The sequence below is a fragment of the Delphinus delphis genome, chromosome 4 (genome assembly GCF_949987515.2).
Source record: "Delphinus delphis chromosome 4, mDelDel1.2, whole genome shotgun sequence".
In the NCBI taxonomy this organism is placed as follows: Eukaryota; Metazoa; Chordata; class Mammalia; order Artiodactyla; family Delphinidae; genus Delphinus; species Delphinus delphis.
The window spans coordinates 109,826,137-109,838,967 of NC_082686.1; the positions used below are offsets into that span (position 1 = coordinate 109,826,137).

The 12,831-nt window shown below is 40.8% G+C and overlaps 1 protein-coding gene across 1 annotated transcript in view; it reads left to right on the plus strand.

The window, feature by feature from the left end:
• The window catches only part of DNAJC13 (DnaJ heat shock protein family (Hsp40) member C13), a 122,752-nt gene extending 116,036 nt beyond the window's left edge, over window positions 1-6,716 (plus strand). The window contains exons 55-56 of the mRNA XM_060011266.1: window positions 101-200; window positions 5,871-6,716. Of these exons, the coding sequence (XP_059867249.1) occupies window positions 101-200; window positions 5,871-5,977 (207 nt within the window). The 3' untranslated portion in view covers window positions 5,978-6,716. The remainder of the gene's footprint in view (window positions 1-100; window positions 201-5,870) is intronic.
• Window positions 6,717-12,831: the final 6,115 nt, after the last annotated feature.

The following is a 12,831-nucleotide window of genomic DNA, read 5'->3' on the forward strand; positions in this document are numbered from 1 at the left end:
TTCCTTTTGTCTTGGAAGTTTGCTTTTTCTCTTTAATTTCATCTACCAACATCTAGCACTTAGTTTGTTTAAATTCAAAGAGTTTGTTTTACTTCCCTAGGTGAATGAAATCCTGTCTCGTTCTTCAGTCTGGAGTGCCTTCAAAGATCAGAAACATGACTTGTTTATTTCTGAGTCACAAACAGCAGGATACCTCACAGGTAAACCACACCCAATTCTCTTCCCTAAGACACATGGCAGAAGCCACTTGGACCTTTCTTTTGCCCTGTCTAGACTAAAAATGGCATTTAGAGGGTTTTCCTAGGTTCCTAGCTACCTGTCTTGGAGATGCTGTGGGCATGCAGTGGACCTCTGGTTCTAGCCCAGACAGCATGCGAACTGCTGTGGTGTTGAATGTGTGCTGACTGCAACGCGGACTCTGCTTAGTTTTGATCCAGTAAATCCATGGTGTCATATGTTGTATTTGGAGTATGGCTGTATTAAAATGTTTATCTTGAACATGTAACAAAAGAGTAGAGAAATATCTACTCAGAAATATCAGTATCAGAAACATGACAGCATCGTTCCATTCTGTCAGAATACTAGGTTGAAATTCCAAATATGCATACTCACATGTGAAATATTTTTTCTTCAAAGTTACCAGTGATTAATCTGAAGTTTTACTAAATATTTAGGGTTTATCTTTTCGTGGGAGGAAATATGTGGGTATCATAAAGGAAAGGATGTTTTACTGCCTAGGGATCAGAAGATAAAACACTTCAGAAGCTTGGGACATTTGTCCATTTGACAGACTTATTTTAGTAAGTCTGAAAATGAAATATGGTCTTTGGTATAAAAGTTTTTTTTTTTTTGGTATAAAAGTTTTTAGTTTGAAATTAACCTTAGGAATATTAAGTGGTTCTTGCAGTCTGCCTGAAATTATAATATTTTTAAAATGTCAGCCCTGCGTCCTCCTCTAACCAGAGATGATGTAGGTAAATTGAGAGAAAAAATTAATTACCCAGCGTTTCTCACACCAGTGTAACTGTTTTAATAATCTTGATCACTAGTATAGAAATTTATAAATCCTGAAGACCAAATCTTAAATATTCAGAAGTGAGGACTTTGGAGAAAGTTTTACATGGTTTTAATTTTAGACGTGGTTGTGACATTACTGTTTTTTCCTCCACTGTGACCTCTTTAATATTAAAACACTAAAATTTATAATCAGACTTATAGAGTTTATGAACATGTGGTACATGTGTGTACATTAAGAGTAGAGTGCCATGGGTTTCCCTTCTACCTTTCCCATCCCCTGCCCTATGATGTCTATGGAGAGAAATACCTAGAATATAGTCTTAGTCTCTTCCATATCTCTTTCAAATTCGGGGTAAAGCTGTAGCTTCTAAGTAGGAGTATGTTCTTATAGACACACTAAAAACTTTACCTCTTTAGACTCTTTTCCCAAAAAGTTTACACAATACCACCTTTTCATGGTATTATATTCATTACTAAAGAATGGTATGATTGGAAAATCTGCTGTATTTTTTCTGGCTGAGAGTAAACTTATTTAAAATTTTACCTTGAAGAATAGGAAGATGTAGATTACAAGCAGGGACAGGAAGCCCTCTTCTAATTCTTTTTGTTCTTGAGTGTACTTCACATTCATTGCATTCACTGACTTGACTGGATGGAATAAAAGACTGCAGGTGATCCTTGATGTACTAACAGCTGTGGGTCAAAAGGTCTGTCGTTAGAATACAGAAGAGAGAAGGATTTATCTTTAGAGACCTACAGTTCCTTTAGAAATCACTTGGTCCTCACCCCCACCCAGATTCCCTGATAACTATAGGAAAAGTTCAGGGAGCCAAAAGGTTTCTGTCTGTGCCTTTCCTTTTACTTGGATCCCTGGCGTGGCTTCTGAATGAGTTATGAGAAGCAGCTTTGGTGGGCTGCAGAAGGTTAGGGAAATAAAAAGGCTGGGGTTTATAAATTTCTTCACAGCCTTGGTCTGGCTCAGGGGGCAGCAAGTTCCATATAAAGCCATCGAGGGGTAGGTGGTATAAATCCCAGCCTGGAAAGGGCCTGGAGTTTTACTCTGGCCATTCTGAAGGTCATTGTTGAAGCCCAAGGGCACATCAGTTGATGTTGGACAATCTAGACTAGCTCTGAGCTGTGTTGGCCCCCAAATTGTCCAGTTCTTAGCACATCATCAGTCTGGGATGTTCTTTTGTTGTGAAAGTACTACTGGTTGAACCGATGTATATTTATTTCTTGGGTTGTCAAATGTTTTCTATTTTGTGTTTGAGCTTTTCCATTGAATTGTGTGTCATTGTTTGATAAAAGAGGCTAGTACTTCTAATAATGATAAAATTCCGTTATGTGGAACTCCATGGAATGTATACAGTGTTGTGTTGAATTGGAATTTTAAACTTACCCCACCCTGCCTTCAGTCTTGAGAAGATTCAGTTTGTACCAGCCTCTGTCTAATCAATTTGCAAATGAAATAAGGTGCTGTGAGAACATAAGTCGTCACCAGCCTTTTCTTCCAATAAGTCGATTTTGTTTAGGAGATGGGGAGAGATGAGAGAAAGCTAATTACTATTTCAAAATAAGATGGGAATGACTAATCACATTTATAATTTTCTTCTTCTTGGCTGCTGAGCAAATGTCACTCAGTCACATGTTCAGGATTTGGGGTAAAAATTAAAATGTCCTAGGTAGGATTACTCAATGTTGATAAATTGGGATGAGACTGACCCTCTAGCCTGGCATATTGTTTTGTTTTATGATAAATGTTCATCTAAAAGTGCCTCAATGGGACTTTACCCATGGTGCAGTTAAGCTGTAACTGCTCATTGTGTAGGGCCTTGGGTTACTTAGCCATTTATTTTGTTTTAGAAGAGCTTGGTGCTAACAAGCTCAAAGCCCTATAAAAATAATTTCAGCAGTGAAAATCCTCAGATTTCCTCACCTAGAAAATCAATAGAGAAAGAAGGAACAACAGGGAAAGAAAGAGTAGTGGGCCAAAGATGCTTTTAGGAGCTAGACTTGGAGATGAAGAACTCTGTACTATATATTTATTTACTTCTATTTTAATTAGAGGCATGTGAAATAGTTATCTTGTTTTCCTAAGGTCATCAAAGGGAGCAAGGGTGCATTTCTTGGGCCTCTCATCAAACTGGTCCATTAGTTCTTTGCAGAGTTGGTTTTTATTACCTTTTGGTTTTCTTTTTACACATGTCCAAGACTACACAGTGGGAGCCATGTTAAGAAAGATTCCCTAAGGTCAGTGTCGGTTTATTGTAGGACATTGCTGCTAAGACACGGCTTCTTTTTTCTTCCCCCCACTGAGAATCCCATGTTCATTTTCACCAAAGGCCGTGCTCCTTCCACTACTCCATCATGGCAGCCAATTCCGTTCTGTGGGATTCTTGGTTTTCACATCCCTCTTAAAGAGTCCAGCTGCCTTACACAGTGTGCCATGTGCCCCGTTTCTGGCAGCCCCTACTCTTTCCTGCCATGTTTCTCTGGAGAACACAGTGTCGTATCCTAGCAGACTGTAGCTTCCAGCCCCTAGAAACCAGACGTGTCTGGAAGAGGCCAGGAGTGTGAGGGAGAGAGTATCTCAGACTTCATTTAGAGAAATACCAGGAATTGACTTGTCTTTCCTAAAGAGGCAAATGGTGGGGCTAGAATTTGGTCTCTTCTGAATAATCCTTCTAGGCCCATCATTCACAATTTAGATTTTAGCCCAGAGGTTCCCAAAATTTCTCAGTTCACAGTGCCTTACTATCTTTTTTTTTTTTTTTTTTTGCGCTACGCGGGCCTCTCACTGTTGTGGCCTCTCCCATTGCGGAGCACAGGCTCCGGACACGCAGGCTCAGCGGCCATGGCTCACGGGCCCAGCCACTCCGCGGCATGTGGGATCTTCCCGGACCCAGGCACGAACCCGTGTCCCCTGCATCGGCAGGCAGACTCTCAACCACTGTGCCACCAGGGAAGCCCTATCTTAGTCATTTTTTTTCTTGATCTACCCTTAGGCCAAAAGAAATGCTTAATAATTAAGTTTATTAAGTAGTTATATCCAAACAACTTGCAAGTAGTTGTTTGTATGGTATCCAACAGATGTCACTTGTCTCTCAAATTTAAAATAGCCCATGTGAATTTGCCCCTGGGTGCCTCAGCGTGTAGTCTGAGAACCACATCCTTAGTCCTTTCTCTATATGTAGCATTCATGATTTGGTCTCATAATCTTCATTTGATGTGAACTAAGTTGAGCCCACATCAGAAGTGCTCAGGAACTGTACCAATCTGGAGTGTTTAGGGGTTTATTCTTAAGGGTTGCATCCTTGGTGTGTTCCCTAGCAATCTTGCTGCTGCCTGAAGTTCAGAGTGGCAGGTTGGTGGGAAGTGATGTAACCGTGTGGCGCTATTGCTCTGAACCGCTGTCAGGGGGGTATGGTCTCTTTCCTGAGCAGTCTGTGGAAGGCCTGGTGTCCTGATTGGTGGAAAGCAGGGGTTGATAGATGCAGGCCCACCTTGCCTTAGAAAAGGGAAAATCCTTTTTCTAGGTTTTCTAAGTTCCCGGGCACTCCAGGTGGCAAGCGGCACCTCACGTGAGCTGAGTTGTCTCTGGCCACTGTGTAACCACGTGCTGGATACACAGTGTCTGCTTTCTTCACGCCCTCAGTACAAATGCTCATGAGGTTAAAAACAAGATGAATCTGAATTGTCCCCCTTTTGTCCTGCTTCAGTCCCTGTTATACCTTAGCCTTCATCAAACTGCTCTGCTGTTTGCACTTCCTTATGACTTCCCTTGCTGCTTATGTTTCTTTTTTTCCCCTCAGGTGTCTCTCCTTCCCTTCTAACTGGCAGCAGTCCCCTTCACCTCAGGAGCGGGCTTTAGATCCGCTCTGCCAGGCAGCTTGCTAACTTCTGTGTAGCTCTCTGAAGCAGGTAGAGAACCATTTTGCTAAATGCATGCCGCTTCCACTGCTTTTCTAGTCCTAACCCTTCAATGTTCCTTAGCTGTTTGCCTTGTTTCCTATGATCTCAGCTAAAAGTATTGTTCAATATGCAGTATTATGCTACAGTACGGTGTCTCTTGCAAGTACTCTGTACAGTTGTGCAGTGATTCTGAGGTGTAATTAAATGTCTCTGCAGTTCATGATAAACTAGAGGGCTAAAGCCATTATATGCTCATAGGCCACATCTTCATAAATGCTGGCGTAGATAATGGCATTTTTGTGCACTAGAGATTGTTAGAATCAAGACATATAAAACTAAAATATTGATACCTTTTCCATAGCACTCTTATTTTTACCTATGAGCGATGTCCAGAGCTTGCGTTTTCTTTCTCAGAGACCTTGGTGTAGCAACCCTTGTTCATTTGGTGTTACTTGTTATAGTAGCATTTCTTTGCACCAAATGAAAATAGGTTATCTCGAATGTGGATAGAAGTGTATTTTGTTGGGAATTCATCACGTATGACTTTCGAATGGACTGACCCAAGTACAGAGTTTCTTTCCTCTGTTCCTATTTTTTTCTCATTTGACGTTAGCTATATCCTTCAGCGTCCAGGATTTTTTGAAAGATTGAACTTCCCAGATGTGAGAAGGGAAATTTTTTTCCATATTTCCACACCAGTGTTACTGTCCAGCATAAATTTTGAAATGATTTTTAACTTTGTCGTATAGTAAAGGCAAACCATGAAAATGGTGCTGTGTAGCTGTTTTAAAGTTTTCGTTGTATGCTTAGGTAATCCTAATAGATTGTATCAGTTCCTTGTGATGGGGTGCTTGACCTGGTTCTGACATTTTTGTAAAGGTCAGTGTTCTCACATGACTCTGCTCTTTAGAAGGTGTGTATTTTTCCTTTCTCTCTTGCAGGACCTGGAGTTGCTGGCTACCTTACTGCAGGGACATCGTCATCAGTCATGTCTAACCTGCCGCCTCCCGTAGACCATGAGGCAGGCGACCTTGGCTATCAGACTTGAAACTTTCTTGAGAGACAATAAACGCTGAAAGGCCAGTGCCCCGTCCACATTCCTCCAGCTGATACGTTGAAGAAAACTCTTAACTGCCTTTCTCCTGGTTTCATGACAGTGTTATTCCTTTTTCTATAAGTATATTTTTATTTAGGAAAAAAGTCAGTGATTCTAATTGTATCACGTTATAAGAAAGCACTCTGTGGATCAACCTAAGCAGGTACACAAGAATTTTTTTTCTTGATGTATGTAAGCACATTTTGTTCCTTTATATCTGTTTACAAGACTGTGAATCAAAAAGACAAAACTTTCTTCCTAGTTTTTATAATGTTTTTTTGAACTAGTGTGACTGTGGGGTTGAACTGCAGTCTACAGAAATTGGGAAATCTAAGTCACCCCTAAGAAGGGCATTTCCCTCTCCTGCATCGAGTCTGTGTGGCTGTTCTCCTACCTATTAGGTTTTGTCCTTGCACCTGTTCGCTGGTATCCTCTCCTCAATTATTAACCTTCTGAGAGCTCACAGCATACGTCGGTATGTATAACTGGCTTTACCAAATTGAATGAAAAAGGAGTTGTGCAAAAAAATTTAAAAATGGATGTCAAGATGTTATGTAAGAGATTAGTGTAATTGTGAAATGTTCTATACATTATCAAATATATAAAGCTTTCTATATTGAATGTACATTATACAGATCATTCTTATGTGTACATAAAATTTTAAAAATAAAGGGAATTGACTGCTTTGTTAATGAGATATATTTGTTCTTGTTTCATTTTTCCCTTTGAAGACCTTGTATATCTTTATTTCTAAGACAGATTTTGTAGTAGTAGCAGTAAACAGACTTTGCCTCACATTTCTAGTATCTCATACAGCTACATTGACATATTATGTTCATTCCTAAATCCCTTCATTAGTATTTCAACCACATCTAAATTTCAAGACACAGACAGCGTCTCATTTATTTTCCATACAATATTCAGGAATGGGTCAGGCTGTTAATAAATAGTTTAATGCATGTGACACATTAATTCCAATATTTTTAAGAGGAAAGAAATTTAAAGAGTGAGAGGAGATTTCACATAACACAGATTTCAGCACTGAGGTCTTCTAGTGTGATCACAGACTACAAGAAAATATAAACATGTAAAATATATACAAACACTTCTTAAAGAATAAGGAAATATCCAACCCTCCAAGTTGCCTTTGAAAGCAAGAACCAAGTTTTTTCCACAGTTGATGTGTAAGAAGAGCTGGAATGGACACTTAATTCATATCATAAATTGTTAATTCAAAATTTTCCATCAGATTTATCCATCTCTCAACTTAAAGATTATGGAGTAATGTACCCATGTAAGTATTTTAACATATACCTAGGTTTTTAGTTTCTAAGAGGCAATATTTAGTTATAAAAATATGTTCACTTAAAGAGATTCTAACAGCTAATTTAGGAGTAGGTGTTTTAGAAGAGCATAAATCAATACAACAATATATTTTCTTTAAATACTAAAAGAACGTAAATATTGTGAATATTTACAGTAAAGGCCCATTTAAATAAATCTGCAAGTCACTGATGTTTGAATACCAATAACAGTTCATCTTTTTTTTTATATTTGAATTTTATTTATTTTTTATACAGCAGGTTCTTATTAGTTACCCATTTTATACGTATTGGTGTATATATGTCAATCCCAATCTCCCATTTCATTACACCACCACCAACTCATCTTTATTGAACATTATGCCAAGCATTTTATAAAGTGTCGTATGTGCATGACTTCAATTAATCCTCAGCAAACCTATGGGCTTGTTGCTGATATAATTCCCATCTTCCAGGTGAAGAACATGAGGTTCAGAGAGGCAAAGCAACTTACCGAAAGTCACACAACTAGTAAGTAACAGAGTAAGAAATTAAAACTACTTTTACTTGACACCATAGTCTGTTTTCTGAGCCACTATTCTGAGATAGCGATAATCTCAAATAGGTGTATGTGACTAGGAAGACTGAGTTTGTTTTTCTTTTTTTTTTTTAATATTTATTACTTTTTTTTTTTCTTTTGGCCACACCTCACGGCATGTGGAACTTCCCCGACCAGGGATCAAACCCATGCCCCGTGCAGTGGAAGCACCGAGTCTTAACCACTGGACCACCAGGGAAGCCCCTGTTTTTCATTTTTAAACATTTTTTATTGTAAACTAAAACAGGTATAGAAAATCTCACTGAACAAATTAGTGAATCACTCTTGACCTCCCAGGCAGGTCAAGAACTTTGCCAGCCTCTCCAGAAGCCCCAACATGTGCCCTCATCAGAATCATAGCCCTTCCCTTCAAAAGTGACCACTTGTCCAACACTTCCTTGTGTGACTTCGTAGTTCATCACCCACATGTACATTGCTAGACACCAGAGTTTGGTCTTGCTTTTTTTCTTTTTTAAATGTGTCTTTGAGTCTCTTTCAATCTGGCTGCCCCTCCATCCCTTTCTTTTCCCCACCACTTGTCTGTCAAAGTCCCTGTGGCCATTTGACTTGTTGGTTTTCCTACAGTTGGAAGTTGCTGATCACACAGTCGTGGTGTAATTCAGCTTGGTCCTCTGTCCTCTTTTGGAGTGGAGGTTTTATCTGAGATTTATGCGTGGGGAAATTTGCCCTGAGAGAGAAAAGTGAGACAGCATGAGCAGGGTAACAGGAAAGTAAGTATAGGATATCTGGAGGGGTGGGGTGGTATGGTGTGGGTGGCATATAGCGGTCCAGAGAGAACCGAACCTGAGGCCTAGGGAGGGGCCAGTTGGGCAGTGTCCTGAGTGCCAAGCTGAGGCATCGGCATGCAGGCCCAGATGTGGTTCAGGAATGAGAGCTGTGTTTTAAAATAGCAGTGAGCTGAGATCAATTTGGTGTGTTTGTTGGTGGGGGAGGGTGGTGAGAGGTGGCAAAACTGAAAGACACTAGTAACACACAGCCCATCTAAGGAGCAACGCAGGGGACGAACACGGGAAACGGGCAAGAGACCACTCTTGGAAGTCATGTAAGCCCGAGGATTGTCACTAGATAATCAGCTCCAGAACCCTTTTCAGTCCAGAAATTCTGTGATCCCTTTCCTAAGGCATATTGTCTGTTATGTGATGAAATGTCTCTAAATGCCTAAACTTTACTAGGATTTGGGGAAGAGCAATTTGCAAAAAGTATTGCAGATAAACTCAGTCTGCTTCTGGCAAACTGTTGACTAGAAATTTAACTACCTGCTTGGAATGCATGGCCCCCTATATGGTATAAGCACTTCCCTTTTAGTGGCCAGAGGGGCTGTGAGCAAGGAATGCAAAGGCTCCCTTGCATTTGTTCCCTTATCTATAAAATAATGATCATTCTTAACCCATCCTTCCCAGGGCTGTTGTGAGGATTAAATACGGCTGTGAGAGGGTGTTGGGAACTGTGAGGCCTAAGAAGAGTGATAATAATGGTGAGCTGTTGTATCAATAGCAATTTTTCTCATCGTCTTCATACTTGGGATCAGGAATAGGGTAAAACAAATTCCAAGGACACTTTAGGTCAACATAAAGTGATTTGTAATTTTTTGTTAGTTTTTAAAATAGTCATGTTGTTATGTAATCACTAACTAAAAAGTCATTATCTTGGCTCCAAAATAAGAGATTCCATAATTTTTGGTCAGCAAAACCATCTGTTTCCTACACACTAAAACATCTTTTCCCTTAAGCTGTTGCCTGTGTACCATCAGATAAGGTCCAAGAGGCAAGACCCAGAGAATGATTTAAATTTACTCCCAAACTGAGGACGCTTAACAACTGAGTTGATTGAAGAGTTCTGTACTAAAACTAAAACACAGACTGTTTACACAGTCAAATGAGTCTCACTATAAAATGAAATGTAGAATTCAGAGTTTGGAGTTGGTGGATTAGAAAAAGCTAGAGAATACAGAATTCCTTGGAAGGCTGATTTCTAGCAGGCAGGGATGCCTGGACAACAGCAACCAGCCTCCAGTTTCCATTCCACTATGAAGAGACCAGAGATAAAACCTTGACCTGCAAAGGTCCGGTGGGTGGGTGCACAGGGATGGCAGCTGTGCCCATTGGAGAGCAGCCTCTGCTTGGCTCCACTGGGACCTTCTGGGGGAAGAGCAGTCGCAGTGTGCTAAATGCTCCCATGCTCAGGAAATAGTATCAAGTCTGGATTTCCATGTGAAGTTGGCTTTTAAAACATGGGCAACCCATTCAAAGTTTTTAAAACCAAGTGGGCCATACAAAAGTATCTGCAGATTAGATTTGACCCAAAGGTATTCAGTCCTCTTGAAATGAGATCGAAAATAGGGGTTACACAGAGTTGGATGAATGTGCTTTCTGTCTAATGAGTTAATTAAGTCAGTTGTATTTTTAAATGACTGAACTGCTGTTGCAGTATGGGGTAGTTTCACCATCAGGTGCACTCCTGCTGCTTTCATGAAGAGAGGGAAAAGGACAAGACTTCAGCAAAGCTGTCATTATGGACAATATTTGTGCCCCGCCCCCACAAACTCATATGTTGAATTCCTAACCCCCAGTGTCTCTGGAAGTAAGGGCTTTGGCAGGTGTTTAGGGTTAGATGAGGTCACGAGGGTGCAGCCCTCATGATGGGGTTAGTGCCCTTATTAGAAGAGACACCAGAGAGCTTGCTCTCTCTCTCCTTGTGTGCACAGAAAAAAGTCATGAGAGCATACACTGAGATGGCAGCTGCTTATAAGCCAAAAAGAGAGGCCTCAGATGAAACCTACCTTGCCAGAACCTTGATCTCAGATTCCCCAGCCTCCAGAACTGTGAGAAATAAATGTCTGTTGTTTAGCCACCAAGTCTGGTATTTTGTTATGGCAGCCTGAGCTGACTGATACACTGGTGCTGGCTGGAGGACCAGTAGCAGAAGGGAGAGGAGAGTTTGCTCATAGATTAGCAGGACAAGAGCTGATCAGAACCAGAGCCACCTGAGCATTGGTTGCACTTGGTATAAATTCAGCTTCAGTACCTTTGTAAAGAACTGATAGCCTGTCTGGAAGTTGGGAAGGCAAACCTCCAAGGCTGGTCTACAGCACACACTGAAGTTTGGAATGGGCACTAGGTTAGAAGTAGGTAACTGGTTGGCTCCTAGGACCAAATGTGTGTTTCCTGTTTTGTTGATTTTTTAATGTGTTAAATTTTGAGTATCCAGATTATATCAGAATCACTAATGGATGCCCAAGGACCTAGGTGTTCATCCCAAGTAGTCCATCCTCATTCACATCAACCCCAAGTGGTTGTGTGGACTTTGGGTTGAATTCTGTGTCTCCCTGTGGTCTTGCCTCACCCAGTCTGTTTAATTGAGAGCAAGAGAGAGGCAGCAATTTGTCCTGGAACCAGCATAGGCCCTGGAGTTGGGGCCATCCAGGCTGCGGTTCTGGCCCTCACTGTGTGACCTCTCGTCTTCAAATGGGGCTCATTAACACCTCCCTCTGTTCTGTAGATCAGAGATAATCAACACAAACACCTAACACGTCCTAGACAGTGCCAGCCTCCTAGACGGTGAGGTGGTGAAGGGGGAGAAAACACTACCTTAACAGGTAGAATCTGCCCTGCTTGGGATTCTGATCTTGGGCATAGATTTCTTCTCTAAAATGCCTAGGTTGAAAAAATAATAATAATAAAATAAAATGCCTAGGTTGGTCTGGTCAGGTAATATTTCACTGTTAAGAATCTCATAAAAGATAATATGAGCCGGAACTTCCCTGGTGGCCCAGTGGTTAAGACTGCACTCCCAATGCAGGGGGCCCAGGTTCGATCACTGGTCAGGGAACTATATCCCACATGCATGCTGCACCTAAGAGTTCGCATGCCACAACTAAGCAACTGGCGAGCCGCAACTAAGACCTGGTGCAACCAAATAAATAAATAAAGATAAATATTAAAATAAATAAAATTTTAAAAAGAAAACAAAAAAGATAAGCAGTCTATGCAAAAATGTATAAAGGCACATATTTTATATAAGAGAACTCAGTCCCTCTCTAACCCCAGTGCTAGATGACTTCTAAGAATTTTGATACTGTTGTCTCACAAATAACTGGACTTATCATGAAACAGACTCTTTCTATCCTCCACCATGGGAACCCAGGACTCTATCCTGCTCATCAGCACTTTCCTATTGCTAGTGTTTACTGCATACGTTGTTTAATATATCATCTAGCATTTAGAGCAAAGAACTTCACATCTGGACCATCCATAACTTCCAAATTCAGGGAGTAAAAGGTGAGGCTGGGTTACTGTGGGCTCCAGATCCCCACGAATACAGGACATAGGGTGGCCGGTTTAAAAAGTTTGTTTTTCTATATGGCTTACAAAAGAAAATGTGTACATTTCCATCATTTTACAAAGCCCCAGTTTAGGGAAATGACTTTGTAAGAGCAGATAAAGGCCTCAGAACTGTTAATGGAAAGTCTCAGTTATACATACAAAGAATTAATGTTTATGCCTATATATTTTTAAAGATTTCTTTTATTACTTATTTAATTTATTTATTTTTGGCTGCGTCGGGTCAGTTGTGGCACACGGAATCTTTCATTGTGGCGCATGGGCTTCTTTCTAGTTGTGGTACATGGGTTTTCTCTCTCTAGTTGTGGTGTGTGGGTTCCAGGGCGCAAGGGCTCTGTAGTTTGCGTCACACAGGCTCTCTAGTTGAGGCGTGAGAGCTCAGTAGTTGTGGCACCTGGGCTTAGTTGCCGCATGGCATATGGGATCTTAGTTCCCTGACCAGGGATCGAACCTGTGTCCCCTGCATTGGAAGACGGATTCTTTATCACTGGATCACCAGGGAAGTCCCGTATGCCTATATTTTCCAACACTGAAAAGGTGTATGGC